Here is a 20,397-nt window from a genome sequence, read left to right as displayed (position 1 = left end):
GGTTTTAAATTATTATGACAATGTGGTTCATCTGAGTGGCTGTGGAAGACCAGAGGTTTCACTTAGCAGACTATCATTTCCATATTTATTTATTTTACATTTCTTCAAATGCTAATTATTTTATTTTTTCTCTCATTGATGTTTCAATGTACAGACAGATCTCCACATAGTTTTATTTTTATAGATATATTAAAATGTAGAAGCAATAGAATTGCCCAGTAGCTTTAATACTAGGCTAATAAACTGAATCTTTGTGTCTTCTCTCTGGTATTCAGTGAGGGTGACACATACGTACTCTGTGATTGGTAGATGTAGTATTATCACTGAAAATACTATGTTACTGTACATACAGCCTATTTAAATATTATTAGTGTGGTTGACATTTTATGAATTTTCAAAGAACATGTGGGCTCTTAAACTTACCCACTGGTAGCTGACAAGAGGTTGGTCTGACAGTGAACTGTATCAACATTGGTGATAGTTATAACACACCTGATGTACAGTTCAAATCTGAAGGTATAGTCACAATTAATTGACTCCCAAAACAGGGAAACCACAGCTGATACTCTGAGCTTTCAAATATGTGTTAGAGCTATATTTGTCAAGAGAAGGAGCCCTTGTTTTTCTGAGGCAGTACTTCCCACTCTCCCTTCCAATGACAGCCAGGGCTGGAGGTCAACTCTGAGTTGCCACAGCTTCATTCTTGACCCCAGCTCCTGCCATTCCCCAACATCCCCATCTACATCCGCAGGTGTGACATAAACAACATCAGCTCTATATTTCAGGCCAAATGATAAACATGTAAACTGGAGAGAAAAGGGGGAAAGGCCAAAAGAAAGAGGCTTTTGTTTTAGCGCAAGTGCGCGTGTGTCGCTGTCTGTGTGTGGGTGTGTGTGTGTTGCTTCACAATGAAGGTGGCATGTTCCATTACCCGACCATGATTTAGTTCACTCTCAGGTAATAGTCAGCCCTGGTGAGGTCAGCAGAGGGCCAGTGCTGGAGAGAGGGAGCGTAGGGAGGGTGAAAGAAAGAGGCAAATAACAGAATAAGAATGGGATTAAAAACTGAGGTAAGCAGTGAAACCGGTTGAAAAGAGCAAGAAGGAAAGAATTGGGCAGGCGTTACAAAGTGCCAGTGTTGATGGACATTTTGGCATGTTGGCAGGAGTGGTGCGGTTTGGGGTGGATGCATGTGTGTTTGGGGCAGGCGTTTGCTTTTGTGACAACGACAGGCCAGACTGGCTCAGCCGTCACTCCAGAAGCCTCAGAAGCACACAGCCACCTGTCCACTCCTATCAGCGCTGCCTGTGTCCCTCTGTCTGGCCTCCATAAGCAGGACGGAGCGTGACGAGTGGATGACAAACACGAAAGAGGGAGAGAGTGGGGGAACAGCAAAACTGCGATGGGATGAAATAGAAAATAGCAAGAGCTTTCCTGTGTGATCGGGGAGTAAGCGTAGCTGCGTGTGAATTTGCAGTGACAGGTCAGCCTCTCCTCACCAATGCGTGGGATGGCTGTCCACTAATGTCCTTTACTGTCTTATGACTTTCGCAATGTGATTGGTTAGTCACAGCCTTGTCACTCAGTGTTTTCATCATTTCACCATTTGGGTGTATACGAAAGCCAATCCTGGGCCGGACATCCAATCATGCGCATCGTCCTTCTCGGTTCACTTTCGACTGAGATGAATCACTCTACTCTACTACTTTGCGGTGCAAATGAATGATCCATATCTGGACAACAGGGTCAACTCCAAATGTAGTCTGATAACCAAATGTACTGATGTATTGCATGCAATGCAAAACTAACATTTATTCAGCAAAATGTGCATCTAATCACTTAATAGTCTTACTCTACGTGACTTGTTTTACTTTGCCTATAAAATATACTTTTACTTATGTATTCATAGTGTATTTTCTGATGAAATATGTCATTGTACAGGTTCATAGGAACCCCTTTGTGTCTCCTTTCTGCAAGCTTAGGAGAACAAAACAAAACAGTCTGCAATCTTCGCTTTGGTCTTTTTTTCACAAGGTTAAAGCACGGTGAAGTTTTTATTTTAAGCTACAGATACATTACCCTTCTGTTTTCAACATGCTGCTCCCCCTAGCTTCTTAAGTAATGTTTAGTTTTATTGAAGACAGCCATTGACATGTACAGAATACTGTACTCGCTCACATTACCAAAAAGCTCACTGAACTAAATATTTGCTTGTCCATACCAGATGACATGTAAGTGTGTGTGTGCCTACATGCATCAGTGTTTTGAACATCTTTTCTAAAAAAATGTGTTTGTGCTCCGTTTGAGTCTGTTCATTTAAATGCTATGTACACACACACACACACACACACACACACACACACACACACACACACACACACACACACACACACACACACACACATACACACACACACACACACACACACACACGTTTAGGATGTGGTTCTAGGAGGTGTGTATTTCTCTCAGGAATGGCTAAAGTAAAGGCAGAGGGTGTTCTCCTCTCATCCGTGACAGATTTAGTCATAAATCTGTTGGATTAATACAAAGCCTCCCAAGGACTCTCTTGGTGTGTGTTGTTGAAACACAGGAGTCACTTAAAGCCACACTCCAGGCACTATTTGTCTTTGGCTCTCTTCCCCATCACGGTTATTGATGACACAAACATGCACATGTACACACACACACACACACACACACACACACACACACACACACACACACACACACACACACACACACACACACACACACACAAAGGTGAGAAGGCCAGTGAAAAATACAGAGGGTAAATGATGAAAGATATAATTTGGTAAACGTCTTGTTTCAAAGGAGCTATTAAAATGTAAGGATTTCTGTGAGATAAATTAGCTTTTTATTAGGCAAATATAACCGTTAATAACAGTTGTAATTCTTTGATAAGTAAATTGTACTAATCTGCCGCAGTATGAAAATGTGTTGCGTTTGTTTATTCGTGGCACAAAGGCTTGCAAACATAATCAGTGAGCTTTTTTCTTTTTTTCCATTTTTATTGCTAGCTGTCTAATTGACCTCCCTGGGGAAAATACTTTACTGTCACTCTCCATGGCTGTCTTATTCCTACAGGGAAATAAACTATCTGCATGCATCCTCTTCTCTGCTATTAAAGATGCCCCCTGAACAAATACACCTCTCTTTGTATGGAAATAGAGGTGCAAGCACTCAGTTTCTGGCCACAGTTTATTTCCACATCCAACTGGCTTCCCATAAAGAGCCTGAATCTCTAGACATTAACGCTGCACACGGCACCGCTGACAGAGAAAGCGGTGATGAGTTAATTTCAACTCCTTTCCATCTTTATTTCTGAAGACGGAGAAGGAAGTTTAATTTATCTTTTGGCTGGAGGTGAGGGTGCAAGTTAATACATGTGCCCCGAGAGGTCTCTTAAAAAGATGAGCCTGAAACAATGAGTTAAATCCCCTGATGGAATCTGACTCGTAAATTACCCTCGAAGGGCTTCACTTCATACACTTGTATGACTGCAGAGGATTTTGGCTTAGAGGTGTATTCTGCCTGATCAACACACCTATGCAGCATATAGTTCCACTCTTCTGTCATTAACAGCTGAGGAAAGTCCAGTAAAAAGAAAAAAAGTGAAATGCCTTGCTCATATGTGTTTGCAATGTAATGACAACAGTTAACAGCTATATCCCTTTTTGTCATTTGAACAAAAGTAAAGTGGTATTTCTGCATGAGTGTGCACCATTCTCTACCAGTTTATGACCGTATAGATCTTTCAGTGTAGGAATTCAAACGGATGCTGACACATACTCACTTTCTGTAATAGTGGTGTACAAGAAATGGACCCATTTTGTTATAATGGCACACAGTCAATTAGCAGGACGTGGTTTTAAGTGCTTCCTCTTTAGCACTGTTATCTGTTATCCCACACCTGATCTGATGCTGAACAGTATACAACATTGTATCTTAAAGTCACACTCTCATAATCACAACTCATCCGTGTGACAGATGCAAAGGCTTTCCATTACGGCTGCTGTCCACAGAGTATACTGTTCAATTTCTCTTAACATGGTGATCCATAAAGTGACAAATGCTGCACTATAAAGTAGGGAACAAAATACAGACACGGTACTGAATGAGCTCATGCTGCCAGTTAGATGAAGTTAGTGTTTGCCTGTCTGAATTTTTGATGTGAGTGATTGATGTGAGGCAGCATGGCTTCAGCTGGGTGTTGCTGATGTGTTTGAAGGCTCTCGTTCTCAGTGGACAGACAGTGTGGTAACATGAGTGGCATCATACTGACTCATCAGCCTACTGATTGAATGACTTTAATCCCCGAGGCTCAATGACCCTGCCTCAAGACAATGCATCAAGTATTTATACAAAGCAGGTAAAGATCAAGATTCCTCCTGCCCTGTCATCCAGTGTCAGCCATCTTTCTACTCTCTTTTCTTTTTTTTTTATGCCGTTGGTAGATAGCGTACTGAACATTGCCCATATACCCATTAAGCCTCTGTGCACCATAAAATTCAATGCTATAATTCACAACATGCGTGAAATTGCAGTCCTGACAGTGCCTGTCCCACTGAATCAGCGCTCAGATGAACGAGAGGTCTGGAGATGTCACCAACATAATAAACAGGACGTTGGCCTATAGCCTCTTTTCTTTCTCAAGCCTGAGGCCTGAGGGCAGGGCAGCACTGAGCCTAGTCCCCGTCTAACACGCGCGACTCCTATTGATCCAGCAGGGATTGATGTCCTCCAGTGGCTGATTTAGCACCCCCATTGGCCCCCTTGACTTTCCTAAAGAGTGGGGCTGAGTAAAACTTGCGGCGGCTGCTGCTGTGTAGGTTAGCCAGTCTTCCTATTTTTCTTCTTCTCCTCCCCCTCACTTTCAGTCTCCTGCCTCTCCAGGCTTTGTCACTGTGTATGTTTTATGACAGTAGATTGTTCAGCCCTGCCAAAGTGATGCAACACGGTTTTGTCTTAACGCAGAAGTCCGACTCTAACTTTGGTATCGGAGAGTATTTGTAACTTTCTTCAACACTCCCACCTCCTCTGCACTTTCCCCTTCTCCTTTTTATACATTTAATTAAACATTTCTTCTAAATGGACTGATTCTGCTATGCTTCCTTGCTTTGTGCATGTTTTACACTATTTGGTCCCAAATTCTTGGCTCTCCGCCCATTCTATAAATTTCCCCTGAAGAAGCTTTAAAGTTAAGCCATTTTAATAAAGCACATAATGATTCTGTCTTGGCCTCTTTCAGTGACATATTTAAGATCACATCTATATGAGCTGAAGTACATCAGTGAGAAAATGTACTTACGCATTATTTCACATGTATTCAATTCATTATGAAATAATAACCAGCACAATTTGAGTCTGGGGTTTTAAGAGGCTAAATTAAACTGTGCTTGTATTTTGTTATCTTATTTATCACACAGTCTTTTAGTTTTTTTCCCCCCTTTTTTATTAGCGCTGCGTTCATCGTTCTGGTTTGACCTTACTGTCTAAATGCAAAAGGAAAAATTGAGGATTCAGTATTTGAGTTTTGCGGAAAGATTAAACGGTTCAGGGGGACAATGGGAGAGAGAAAGGTGAGGTAGAGAAATGGTGCCACCAGCCCATCGCTCATGTCATGGGAGCAGTGTTGCAGAGTAGAGGAGAAGGGGAGGGACAATGTTAATGTTCACTGTATCATTCATAACAGTAATACTGGCATCACCTGCTGCTAAATAGCATCATTTGTCAAGGAAAGGGCTTGGTGCCACAGTGTAACAGATAAGCACTAGAAGGATATCTACACTAAACACGCACACAAAGACACACACACACAGACACACACACACAGACACACACACAGACACACACCTACATACACACACACACACACACACACACACACACACACACACACACACACACACACACAGTGAGGAATATTTGTGAATACAGCAATATCCTAGCCAACCTTGACCCTGAAGACTTTTATTCTAATCCTAAAACTAAAATTGACCTCATCCAACTTTATAATTATAAATTATTTTAATTCTGGCTATTTTCTGCTATTTTCTACTATTTTAATTCTGCTATTTTTCTAATGGTACTTCAGACTCATTTACATCATCACTGTGATTATTGTTCTGTAAATGCTCTTATTCTGTCTAATCTTGTACGAATTGTTATGTTTCTGATGTGAAGCACTTTGGGCTGCAATTCTTGTATGAAAGGTGCTATACAAATAAATCTATTTCTTCTTCTTCTTCTTCTTCTTCTTCTTCTTCTTCTTCTTCTTCTTCTTCTTCTTCTTCTTATTATTATTATTATTACTATTATTATTATTATTATTATTATTATTATTATTATTATTATTATTATTATTATTATTATTATTATTATTATAAGATTCAATTAAGCCTTATCCCCAAATAACTCCCAGTGAGGCAACAAAATGTTAGATGGTCCTCATATTTCCACCATTCATATTCACCATAGGATATTTATTCCTTGTTATTATTATTATTATTATTATTATTATTATTATTATTATTATTATTATTATTATTATTATTATTATCAAATACAGTAAAAAAAAGTTAAAATTCTTTCAAATCTCAGAGAACTCTGTCTTCAGGACAATGTAAGTTTTAGTTTTTTTTTACCTGATCACATCCATTATACTTTTTCAATATACATCGGCCTCTTTATTAGGTACACCTTGAAGGTTTATTACTTAAAACTGTGTGTGTGTATCTGTGTGTGTCTGTGGCCGTGTCTTTCTACTGTTCCAATAATCGCCACCTCTGGTTTGATCGAAACCATGTCGTCTCTTCACGTCGTTTCCTCTGCTGTCTCTCTCTCTGGCCGCTAAGCAGCTGTGGGAGCACAACGGAAACCGTCATCGCTGTCATCGTCAATCTAATATCCTGCTTTTGCAGGACGAGAACATTGTATTGATAAATGACATCTGCATTCAACAAGACATTTTAACCCAGAGAATTGCTGCTCACTTGATACTTTCTCTTTTTCGCACCACTCTCTGTAAACCCCAGAGTTGGTTGTGGGTCCCAGCAGGTTAGCAGTTTCTGAAATACTTAAACCAGCCCGTCCGGCACCAACAACCATGCCACGTTCAAAGTTATCTTTCTTCACCATTCTGATTCTCAGCCTCGTGTCTAAACACATAAATGCAATGATTTGTTGCGACTTGATCGGCTGATTAAATATTCGTGTTAACTAGCAGAGGAACAGGTGTACCTTGTCCGTAAGTGTTGTAAAGCCTAAAAACGATGAATACAATGAAACACAATCTGAGAAAAATAATAAAAACTAGTGCAGTACCAAATCTTTATCTAATAGGCTAATATACAACTGCACACTGATTCAGCAGATGGACATAATATCGCCTCCGGTTCAGCACATAGAGAATCTAACCCATATGCTTAATGGGTTGGTCGTATTTTGCCTCTTTTTTCCAGAGCAGGAGTTAATCTTCCACAAGACTGTGGCTGTCACACATAGTCTTAGTTTCAAATGATTTTGTTATCATCCATTTGTTATCCTTCGCTCGAGTGTACGTCTACCCACATGGAGCCGACAATTCCTCCACAGTCGAGAGGGCCGGAAGGAGGAGGAAAAAAAACGGTTATTATTGATGACTATGAGGTAAAATGCTCAATTTGCACCGTCTTCAACCAAATTATAACTCATATTGAAAGCAGCTGAATTTGCATAAATCTCATTAGACGCAATGAGAGCAGTTCATAAATCGTTATATTAATTAGTCATTTTTGCCACCCTTTCATCGGAAAATGGGGTGTATTAATAAAACGAGAGGGGTGTGTGATTGTGAGGCCTAATTGGTCGTTGTGTTAAGCATTTCGGTGCGCAAGTGACAGGCTTGATTTAGTTTGTCTTCACCTCTATTGTCTGACAGAGTACTTGTAGGGAGGGAGAGAGGATGAGTGTGTGTGCTCTCATTGCAGGCGTGTATGATCTGTGCATTTACTCTCCCATTAATGCAGTCATATTCAATACCCTCTTATTTCTATTTAGGGTCAAAAGTGGAGCTGAAGCCTATCCCAGCATGCATTATGTGAGGTCAGCATCGCAGGGCAAACACACAAATAAACAATCTGTTGTTTCTGAGATTTGCATTTATCGTGAAACTGAATGGAACAAGAGAGATTGAGGGCATGACATATTTAGGTTGGTGTTGGGGCAAGTGAAGGTATTTAGTTGAGGACTACACGACTACAGTTCGTTTGACTGATATCGGCATACCCTCCCCTTCAGCCCATTATGATGCCCTGACCAAGCAGTTTTACCCTGGACAGTAATGAGGCTTGTCCCTCTGGGTCAAGGGGTCTCCCTGCTGTCCTCCATGCTCCTCCTAACCTTCGCCTTGGCCTTTTTGACACATCCGTCCAGCATTGTGGGTTAGGCGGCCTAATGGCGCTCCACCTCTAGGTTTGATTAGCCAGCCTGTCTGAGCTCTAGTGTCTGTGATGAATGAAGCCTGTGAACCACTGCCGCTCCAATTAAAAACACACAAAATGTCAGTGTGTGCTGTGTGTGTGTGTGTTGTTGTGCCATATTTGTCCTTAACACTGAGCTTGCTGTACTCACATGACTCAAGTTCTTTCTGCAGAAGCACGTTGTCTAAATCATCTCTTTGCCTTGATGTTGCAGGTCAAGTTGTTTTCTTCTTTTTGTGTGTATTTAGTGGGTAATTTCCAGACACATGAATGAGTTTAAAACAATCTAAACAGTGACATTGAAACACGTCACAATAATGTTTAATTCAACGCATCAGGGTAAGACATACAATGAATTGTTTTTGTATACGCGTAACATATCCTTTTATGTGGCTCAGTGGAAGCAACGGGACATCAAGGGAAACTACTGAATTGGAGTGTATTTGCAAGCTATTGCTCTTAAGTGAACACAATGTGACATAACCTATTAGAAATCCTGTTCGACACTCTGGTGTTTGACCCTATGGGACCTCTGACTCTTGACTCTGGCAGGATCATCAGTGGCCCAGCTGAAGGCAAATGATCCTGAGGGGGAACCTCTCATGTATGGTGTTTCAGGAGAAGAGGCCATGAGGTATTTTTCCGTGAACAAAGACTCTGGTGTGGTCTGGCTTCGTCAGCAGCTCGACCGTGAGGTATGGCCACCAAACAAACACACGCTCACACATTACCAAAGCATTATATACAAGAAAAGACACTCAAGACAATTTTGAAAATAGGAGATGGAATGTAAATGATCAAATGATGAAAGAGCAGTGAAAAGTGTAACACTCTTCAGCAGGCAGGGATAATAAAGAAAGGGTTTTCAGTGTGGCGTTTCTAGGTCTTTTCATGCTTTCTTGCACTACATGTCCATGCAAAGTTTATGCTGATGTGTGTCTCTGTCTCCACCAGACCAAGTCAGAGATGCAGGTCGAATTCTACGTGAGTGACATCCAAGAGGTAAGAGGCAGACTTGCACTGTGATCACTAGTTATGACACCTCCTGTCACATGCTGACACCTGGATATAGCCTGACCCAATGTCACATGGAGACTTTCTCTCTCAAGCCGTCTTCCTTTCAGGGCCTTGCTTTCGTTCACACCCATATTTCTCTCTTTTTCACATGTAATCATTCTGACACCTGTCTCACTCAACACAGTTTACTTACTGAAACATACTGACGTTCAACCTACTCTCCCCCGCGGGTAATCTATCACACACTTTTCATGTTTTCTTCTACTCCGAATACTGTGAGCTTTAATACACATTTTCAGTGACTGTATTTCTCTGACAGGTAACCTGTAAAGGAACAGTTTCACCAATGTGTTTCCTCCCTCAGGTGGTCAAAGACACAGTAAATATCCAGATTGGAGACGTGAACGATAATGCGCCGGTCTTCCATGGGCAGCCTTACACCGTCCACATCCCAGAGGTAAGGCTGACACAGCGGTATTTAACTTAATGCATCCAAGGTACGGCTGTAGCGAATAATTTGAAAGGTCACTTATAACTTTAAACCCAGTAGTTCTGCACAGTTGCAGATAAAGATTAGGCCACACTAATATTATAAGTATTATACTATTTGTATATTTAGATTCCACTGGTGGCCGTGTAGTAGGGATGCGCGGATCGACCCGCTGGAAGGGCTGGATCACGTAAACTAGAAAATATCACAGGTTCATCGGGTGACAAAGCAGCGTTCACAGCAAGTCATTAGGCTAATAACTCAAAGAAACATTGCATGCAAGAGACCAGATTTGTTGCAGCCTTAATCCAAGGTGGTGGCACAATAATGTGTGAGTCAGAGGTTGTGATGCTCCTCTTCCTGCAGGCAAGTTCTTTGGATGGTCAGTTTGTCTGCTGCCATCAGTTTCCTCACAAATATCTACCATAAAGTGCTTTTACCAACAATGGTTTGCTTCTCCAATTTAAGAAAAGGTCATTAAACATGTATGAAATGAACCTCAATGCCTGGTGGTTACATCCAACTGTTGGTGATCATACACCCCTTGTTGGTCTCTGGTGCTCTGAAATAGGTGTGTTTTTCTGAAACTGTGATCTCCCCACGATTTGAGGAATTGTCTTCTAGCTCATGTTTAGAGAGTGTGCACAGCCTCCTTTTATAGCAGAGACAAACACTCGCTGCAGTGGAGACCTCAATCTCTTTTTTCCTCTGCGTCTCTCATGCGTCTCTGTCCTCTCTCTGAGTCTGCTACCTCCCCTTCTCCGCTCTCACTCCTCTACATCTTTCTCTCTCCTCTTTGCCCTCTCCCTCATCTAATCCTTGATGGAAGTAATTGCCAGAGTGGAGTGGAGGACTTCAAACAGGGGCTGAAATCCACACACACACACACACACACACACACACACACACACACACACACACACACACACACACACACACACACACATCCAAATATCTTGTTGTGTTTATATTGAGCACATACCCCTTTCTGAGTCTTCACCAAATCTTCAAAGCCACTGGCTTTTTCTCTCCCCAATCCATAAAGTCAGGCAAATAAATAGGAGAAAGAAGGGCTGTTAAGACGAGGCTGTTTAGACCACCCACCATGCAGGGAAGGTTCTCTCAGGCCATTGCAAGCACTGCTCAGTTGTGTGGGACTCACTTATAGTCCACATACAGACTTTCCAAGCTCTGAAAACAATAGGCTTCAAGTTAGCCTCCGGAAAGCCATTTAAAAGAGCTGTGTTTGACCCTCTGCCGCTCACATATTGTTAGTTCCCTTGCATCACTCAGTGAATAAGTGCTCATGTCAGTCCTGCCCTCCTAGTGCTTGCCAAATGTAAGCTTTTTTTATTTGAGGCAATGGGTTGTGGTAATAGATCAGATTCTTTAAAATACTAGACACAGCAGTGAGTCTAATTCACCGACATTTCTCTGCACTGAAAATAGCTGAAGCCTGTAACAATGAGACAGTAACAGTCAAGATAAAATATGCCAACCTTGTGTTTGTGAGCAAAGAGTGAGACTAATGCAGGTGGAATGTGTTTTATCACAAATCTCAATCAACTTAGTTGTCAGTGTGCCTTTCTTGATAAATGATTCATGTTTTTACGACTGTGTTGCAATTACACACAGCCCAACCTGTACACGGAGAGCTCTTCATTTAGTTTAAGGGAGTTTTAGGTACGATGTTTATTCAGGAGTCTGTTTCTTCCTCTCTCCACCTTGTCCTGTTTTCCCACAACTTTTGTTACCTGCATTTGTATGGCCTCATTACCTCTGTGCCCCAAACTGACCTGTAGCGGGCGAAGCAAACATGCTGCGGCATCACTCCATCATGCTGTCACTCACTGGACATGCCAGAGTAACTCGGGGTTAGAGCACAATCAGCACTACTAGATAGTGCTGCTGAACTTTAGCACACAGAGAAACATATGAGAAAGGGTGATGAATGTGAAGCATGGCAGAGTAGTAAAAGTAAAAGAGGAGGGATGACAGAAAGCTTTCGAATGATGGAATTTAACGCACAGATACAACAGATTGACAGAAAGAACTCAAAGGGCTTTAGGGTTGTTGAAACAGTAGAATAGTTAGAGGAAGAGGTGTATTAAGGTGGGCCTGATGCTCAGCAGTGAGCAGATGAAGCAATGTGAGTGGCAAGGTGAGCGGTGCAGTACGGAGAGCGGGAGGAGAGCGTGTGTAAATGTCGTTTTAATTTGTAGCGCCATAAAGAGGGTGAAGGGGAGCAGGTGGGCTGCTAGCATTCTCTCTGTCAGTGCTAATGAGCTGGCCAGATTTACAGCATCCACACACTCAGGCAGCCAGCAGCAGAGACTGGATACAAGGAGCGAAGACTATCACCCAAAATAATGTTTTGATAGAACAGCAGATGGCACAACCCAAATCCATTATTGCATGAGATGATAGAGTGAAGCTACAACATACTGAGAAGTGTTTTTCACATTCCCTACTCGCGACAGGTAGTCCTGTATATCGACAAATTCAAAATGTTTTGGATGTGCATCTGTGGAGTACAGATTCTGCGGTCTGAGCAACTGTGGGACCATCCATGGCTTCAAAAACAACTCCAAAACCCTCACACATATACGTCCCCCCAGCTGCCTGACCCTCACACTCCCCCACTGGGAGCCGGACTCTCTGTCAGTGCCACTGTGATAATATCAAATGCCAGCACTAACAACTTTCTCTAAGTGTGCCCAGTGTGTGTCATCTCCAGCTGTTTCATACGCAGCCCCTGACCACACACTCAGTTTTCTCTTGTTCTCTTGGTCACCTGTATTCTTCTGTTTCTCTTCCTCTGCGGCCTCTTTTGCCATAAATGTCAGCTTTCTGTCCTGACACATACATATGCACCAAATACATTTTCTCTGTGCCATTATTGGATTATACACATTCACTGTGATGTATTCAGTCATAGTCTATAGATGTTATCAATACTTGTTTTCCCATGGTCTTAGCAAGGTGTAAGTTTTTTAATTTAAATACCATTCATCCTCTTGCTAATACTCATGTTCATCCCTATTTATAGTAGATACACAGGGCAGTGGATTAACACAGTAATGATGCTCACAAGATTGTATAACCGACTGCAGACCAGCGCTGTAATGCCGCACATAGATGGATTAAATATATTGGCAGACACGCAAGAGGCTCCAGGTGATAAATATCCAAACTTTATCTGTTCACTGTCTCTCAGGTATGTCAGGCAGGTGAGCAAATCCCTCCTCAGCCTCTATTTTCTATCAGCCATATCTCAATGTCCCTCTCTAACCTACAGTAAGCTCTGATGAACTACGGCTGATGTTATAGAGGAGGGCTGCCCAAGGTGGAATCCCCTCAGGTGAAAGTCAGACACCTAAAAAAAAGAAAAGCCCTTCAGTGTGGTCTGATAAATAAAACATTCTCTGTTTGGTTTGTTGTTAAGAATTTCCCTGTAGAAGCATAGCAACAGGAATAATCATCGGAAACCCGAGGTTATTTGTTTCTAAACAATATAAGTAAGTAACGATCAATGAAATTATTTTAGTTTTGTCGCATACCGCTTGGTCTCAGAAATCTTCTTTTTTTTCTTTTTAATATACATTTTTGAATAATCAGTGACTTTTATCAGTTGGATAACTGTGTGTTTGGGAAACAGGTCCACCGCTCAAAGCCACTATTTGAGTAGATGTTAGGAATTCAAACCAGCCCACAAGTTTTGGCCACAACTTCCTCCAAACAATTTTGAGATGCATAGCATGACAGCATTTCACGCACTAAACACAAGCACAAACGCAAATGCACTCACATTTTAGATAATATTGGCAGAGGGTGTTTGAGAGCTCCTATTACGCCTGTGAATGAGCTGCTTAGTGCTTGATGTGGGCTCTGGCAGCAACACAGAGGCACCTGCTATTTGATGTGCCCTCTGTCGCTGTCAGGTAGAACATAGACAAATCTGCTCTATTCCTTTTCCTCTTTGCCTTTTTTCACTTCTGAATGCTGAAATGCAATCCCTAATCTTTTATCGGCTTCTGCCCTGTAGGCTATCTCAGCTGGTTACAACATCCAAAGGTAATTTGTTTACCAGGTTACAAACAGATATTTCAGCTCTAAAGCAACACCTACATTATATGGACGACTAATATCGTTGCAGTTGCAAGGTTCTCTTGGAAAGTCTTATTTGTAGTAGAATACATTTATTTTGAAATTATAGTCATAAAATATTTGTGTCTTAACTTCCACACATTTATCCTGCACATAGAATCCACACAAGCCAACGAAGACACACCTTCTTTATGAAACACACACAATACACACACACACGCACACAAACACACTCTGCCTCCTAGAAGTTGGATTTAGCCCATAATGATTTCAGTATCATCTCTCCTGGTCTCTCCTGTGGTGTAATTGAATCTAGTGGTTACTGAGCTGAGTGGTGGCTGGTTGACAGGCGCAGGCCTCAAAGAGAATTCTGCCTGACACTAAGACCCTGAGCCCCATAGGGAGGGATGGAGGGATTTAGGGAGAAAGAGAGAAAAAAATGGATAAAGTGAGAAGGTTAAATGGGAAGCAGTCAATTTTTAACTCACCTCGGGCTCCATTTATAACTTTCTTCTACATACATTTGGTGCCTAGGACCCAATTCTAAGCAAAAGTTGTGGTTTCTCAAATTGCAGACATTTTCTCCAATTTTCGATGGCATATTTGAAGCTATTACTGAAATCATGAATACAGTTAAAAAAGTGTTTTAGGAAGTGATGAAACAGTAGATCTTCTCCATCTGCCCGTTTGATTATGTCTAACAGCACTGATTAGGCCATAGAAAATGATCATCCTCTACAAACTAATCTAAACTCATACACTAACTCCGCCATTATTTTATACAAATGCAGTACATATGGCCAGTTTATGTTTTTACAGGCCCATGATGTTTTACCAGCTGTTTGTTCACATATTTCATGCAGAAAGAGTCCCTTCATTTCAGTTTTTGCATTTCACTGATTTTTATTTTTTTATTTTGCATGTGTGGAGGGGCGTAATCTTTCATCTGCAGATATTGACTATAGATGTATACTATATACTAGGTTCATGTGTGGATAGCACATTCCTAAAGGAGTGAGTGCAGCAATTCTCTTCCATGAATGATGATTCATTTGTGGACTTCAGTAAGCCTTTCAGGGCAAGTGGTTGCTTAAGTGAGTTGTCAGCGAGGATGTCGTGCATGTAAAACCATTTTTCCGCGCATCCTTTCCAGTCCAGGGGTTAACACAACAAATACTGCCTGGGCATCACGTATGCTGCCACTCGTGAAGGTAAATCACCTCCTCTTCCTCTCTTTATCTTTCTGTCATTTACTTTACCCACTGAGCATGAAGAGCACCTTGATTTGCGTGCTACGCAGAGATGGGTGCAGTTTTGTCTGTCAAAAAAAGCTAAGGCTTGTGTTTGTGAGTGACCATCGCAAAGTCTATTATTGAGAGGGGGGGGGGAGAAGTAAGGGATGTAAGGTTTGAGCACACAAGGAAATACTGTGTGAGAGGGGCAAGATTGAAGGGAGAGAAAGAACGGCTTGCACTCCCAAAAGCCATTAAAGTTTGATTCACCCACTCCTCACTCTTTGAATAAATCAACCTATCGTTCCCTCTCTCCCTTTCTTTCAACTGTGTGGGTCCCACCCTTCCATCCCCACCCCGCCTTTGGCGCTCTCCTTCCCTCTAACACTCACTTGGCAGAATTGTGAATTCTGACAAGGTTTCGCTAACATTGAAGACAGTTGTGCTTTTTGAAAGTCACTCCATATCTTATAGCAGCTTGTGTGATTGTGTTTATGTGAGAGACAGAAAGAAAGACAGAGTGCTAGCTCTCGTCACTTTTTTGCTGTATGTGTGGTACCATGGTTGTGGGAACACAAGAAATTGATGTGTGAGGAAAAAATAGTTCAGCTACAAGCTGTGCCTTCAACATCACCAGGGCTCCATTTTCGGCATTATGCAAATTCCTCAACGATTCTTTCCTCCTGTCTTCCTCTGTGTCTCAATATGCACCTCCCTCCCCATTTGTCTGTTTTTCCCTCTCACTGTTCCTCAGACCGTGGCTAGATTTTCCTTCATAGAGCTTTATAGCCTTTCCAATTTGTCACTTCCACAATTGAGAAAGACATCAAAAAAGGGTGCATTATAGAGAAAAATGGAATAGGAATACTAAAGGAATACTGTTGCAGTAAGCTATACATATACAGCAGCTTGCTGTAGAGTAAATTATGACCAACTTCAATCATACCTTTTACTCTCTTCTATAGAAAGCAGGACTGATTTGGACTCATCTGGTAGTTCAAAGCTGCTGTCTACTTTACGTAATTACTTTTTTTTAAATCATATTTGCTGAAAATGTCACTATATTCTGACAGTAGTGCATAAAATTTTAAAAATCAAGTTCTTCTGCTTCCCTTCAGTGCAGATTCCACCGCGGCCAAATGAAAACAATTCTGTGCTATGAATCCTGGATGACCACCAGAGGCAGTGAACACTGAACACTGAATATTTTCCATCTCGCGCATGTGCAGGTCGAGTATTTATATCAACAAAGTCACGTGTGACCTTGGATGACGCCTGTCATGTATAAGTCATCAACAAAATTAGTCCTATAGTCTTAATAATAATAATCTTCTTGCGGGATCACAAGATTCCGAGTGATTAAGAACTCTGGTGGTCATCCAGGATTCATAGAACCATAGTTACATTCGTACCTTTCGTTCTATTTTATCCTGAGTGACTGCCAGAAGCAATGCTTAACACTGGATAACTTATAACAACCAGGTTGCGAGGAATCCTGAATACCCACATCATAAAGGTGTAGCAGAGGAACTCTGCAGAAGAACACGCCCATTTGCTGTGTAGAACCTGGAGATTGTGCTCGGTGATGCCCATGTGGCCGCAGCACAAAATGTCCTCCAAGGGCACACCTCTCAGGCTTGCCCCTGATGTGGAGACACTCCTGGTGGAGTGGCACTTTACTCTGGTCGGCAGAGAACGGTCATTTGCCCTGTATGCATGGGAAATTACATATACGATCCTTTGGGACAGGCGCTGCTTTGAGAGAGCACAGCCTTTCCTAGGACCACCGTAACAGATGAAGAGTTATTTAGATCATCGTATGCAAGAGGTAGCCTCGATATATGGGCATCCAATCTTCTCGGAGGAACTGCAAAAACTAAAGGATAGTAGGCACAGAGCAATGTACAGGGTCCTTGTTTTGATCAGTGCACCAGCCAGAAAACAGCTTCCACCTGTTGTCATACTGCAGACGAGTAGACAGTGCTCTAGCATTCAGAATAGTCATCTTGACGGGCTCTATGCACTCACTCAGCAACGGGTTGGGTCCTCCACCAGCCAAACCCACAGCTGAAGGCACCCCTCAGCAAAGTCTGTGTAGTAGGGAGAACCAAGTCCTGTCTGGCCAGAAGGGGGCCACCAGAAGAAGCCTGTGGCCCTGTCGAAGCGCTCTGATAAGTGTTGGTAAGATCAGATGAAGGGGTGAAAGGCGTAGAGAAGACTCTCTGGACCCAGAGAGTTGGACTTTTCCGTCAAGGAGATCCATAGGGGACAGTGGGTCGACATCTCCGAGGCAAAACGATCTACCTCCACCCTGCCGAAGAGCCCCAAGACGCTATGCACCACCTCTGGATGAAGCTGCCACTCCCCTGGTGGAGGTTTGTAATGTGAGAGGAAGTCCTTGACATGGTTCCACTCTCCTGGTAGATACATTGCCCGTCGGCTGGTCAGGCAAGGGGCTGCCTACGTCAGAAGAGCCTGGGATACTTCTAGCAACTGTGCAGACTTGGTGCCCCCCTGATGGTTTATATGGAAAACAGTTGTGGTTTTGTCCTGCCAGACAAGCACATGCCTCCCACTCAGGAATGGCAAGAAGATTGAGTGCTAGGTGCACAGCCCATAGCTCTGGCACATTGATGTGCTCCATGCGGTCCTGAGCAGACCACTGCCCTGGAACTGTCCTGTTCTGCCGCCCCGCACCTCATCCAGAGAGGCTGACATCCGTGGTAACATTCTCTCGGCAGAAAGGAACAGAGCCTATGGGCATGCCTCTTGACAGCTTCTTCTCTCACTCCATTGGCATAGAGCGAAGAGGCACTGATGTGGCACCCACCCTGATCTTCCTGTGTCTGTGCCACTTGACGTCCAAGTGGAGGCCATTTAGCTATCTCTGCAAGGGCGCAGTGATAATAAGCCTGAGCTGAGGCAGCTGTCAATTTGCCCAAGAGACGGATAAACAGAATGTAGGTCAAGGAGCTGCCTCCTTGAAAGAGAGGAATAAGTTGGAGGATGTTGTCAATATGTTGAGCTGACAAACAGACCCTCATAGTGACTGTGTCCAGATCCACCTGGTGAACACCCGTAGAGAGAGGGAGAATCCAAATGGAAGCACCTGGAACTGAAAATGACGGCCTTGGAAGGCCAAACGAAGAACGTGCCTGTGATGAGGCACAATTGGAACATGAAAATAAGCATCCTTCAGGTCAATGGATATAAACCATTCTTCCCTGGCAACAGCACGAAGAGCATCTGCTGTGCTCAACATGTGAAATGGTAAGACTTTCAGGGACTTCCTGAAAGATCCAGGATTGGTCAAAGTCCGCCGCCTTTCTTTTTTACAAGAAGAGGTCACACGTGACTTCGTTAATATAAATACCCAAACTGCGCATGCGTGAGATGGAAGATATTCAGTCGGTCAGTAAGGATGAAATAGAACAAGTCAGAGTGGAGGACTCTCTAGCGCAGTGTCGATCACTGCTCGTGATCTCCGACCAAACTGTCAAACTACATAGCGCTGATCAAATATTAATCAAGATTCTGCTACTTCATTGCCTATTTCTTGTTTTCAGGAAACATATTTTAGTATACTGTTCAGCTGTAAAATGAGAATGTTGGTAACCCGGCTGCTATGTTAAAAATAGTCAAGCCATCTGTATCATGCACTACTGTCAGGATAAAGTGAAAGTTTCATAAAATATGACAAACAAGTTATTTTTAATACAACCCATGCTTTTTTTCTTTTGCCACTGTTTATACTGTTTAATTTACACCTCAGATCCCAGGTTTTACATAGCTATATTCCAGAAGGAATGACAATCACAACAAACACATCTCAAACTAATTAAGGTGACAAACAGATGTTTAAGATCCAACTTACAGCCCATCTTTTTCAAATATCTGCTGCATTTTCAGGTTGTCATTCTATTCAGTCTGATTGTGTCTTCCTCTTATAGAACAAACCACCCTTCTTGCCCCACTAGCTGAGGGGTCTGATGGTGGCTATAGTGATCGGTCTTTCTAACAATATGGTTCCCAGGAAGACATCACAACCGCTGGCTGCTTGTCTGAACTTTTCTCTAGTTTCACCATGAACCACATACATACACACACAAAACACACATGCACGATTCTAAATCGAATGGGCAGATGACTATGATATTTATTTAGCGATTCATGTCCCCCAGAGATTTAACCCTTTTGCATTTTGGTGTGACTCTAAGCCCAAAATGTCAGCTTTGCACAAGACACATGTGTCATAGTTTAACTGGCAGATTGCAAAGAGATTCACCCCTGCACATTTATGCTCCTCAGTGTCTGTGCCAGTTTGATTTTAGCAGCACTTCTATCAAATTTTACATTTTAGACCCACTTCAGATAAGGCTAGAAAAGCAATTCATCATATATTATAAATTCACTATATGGTCCAGCTCCATAGTGGCTGCTAGCAGGGGTTTCAGTATTGTTTTCTCTGTAGGATTTTGTACTGAATCTTTGAATAGACAGTACAACATAAAGAGGAGATGAACAGTGTACAGGAATCTTCTTATATTGCAAGGACTTTGAAATTTGTCTCAAAACAGGAAAGTAGTTTTACAGGTATGGGTGGTCTGCTATAGTGAAGAAGAAAACAGTATAATATATACATGAAGATGAAGTACATATAGGTAATAGGTACAGTAAAAAGTACCCACATAACATAGTGCCCTTTGGGCCTCCTCCATTTGGAAAGAAAGCAAATTCATGGTATTCTTAATGAAGAAAGTTTTTTAATGCATTTGTTGGTTTTTATGAGCAAGTAATCACATACAAAATGATGTATGGTAGCTTCTCCTTTCATCAGGGAGTACAGAAGTACTCTAAACTTTTAATTATATCTCCAACTGCAGATGTATGGAGCTAAATCCAGGCCAAAAGTTTTGATTATTTTAATAAAGAATTTGAAACTGCAAGTTCAAGTTTTGATCTTGAATTTGAACTAAAAATAAGTGTATAAAAAAAGTTTTCAGGTTGAAAATTATTTTGTTTCAGTTCTGCAATACTTTTAATAAATTATTTATTTAAATTTTTCACTT

The 20,397-nt window shown here is 41.9% G+C and overlaps 1 protein-coding gene across 1 annotated transcript in view; it reads left to right on the top strand.

Annotated features, from left to right (window-relative positions):
• Positions 1 to 20,397, top strand: part of cdh23 (cadherin-related 23) — a 165,622-nt gene that overhangs the window by 30,413 nt on the left and 114,812 nt on the right. The window contains exons 5-7 of the mRNA XM_029449357.1: positions 9,035 to 9,177; positions 9,437 to 9,484; positions 9,864 to 9,956. Coding sequence (XP_029305217.1) covers positions 9,035 to 9,177; positions 9,437 to 9,484; positions 9,864 to 9,956 — 284 coding nt within the window. The remainder of the gene's footprint in view (positions 1 to 9,034; positions 9,178 to 9,436; positions 9,485 to 9,863; positions 9,957 to 20,397) is intronic.

This window comes from Cottoperca gobio, chromosome 15 (assembly GCF_900634415.1).
Source record: "Cottoperca gobio chromosome 15, fCotGob3.1, whole genome shotgun sequence".
Lineage (NCBI taxonomy): Eukaryota > Metazoa > Chordata > Actinopteri > Perciformes > Bovichtidae > Cottoperca > Cottoperca gobio.
This window is presented reverse-complemented; position numbering and strand designations above follow the sequence as displayed.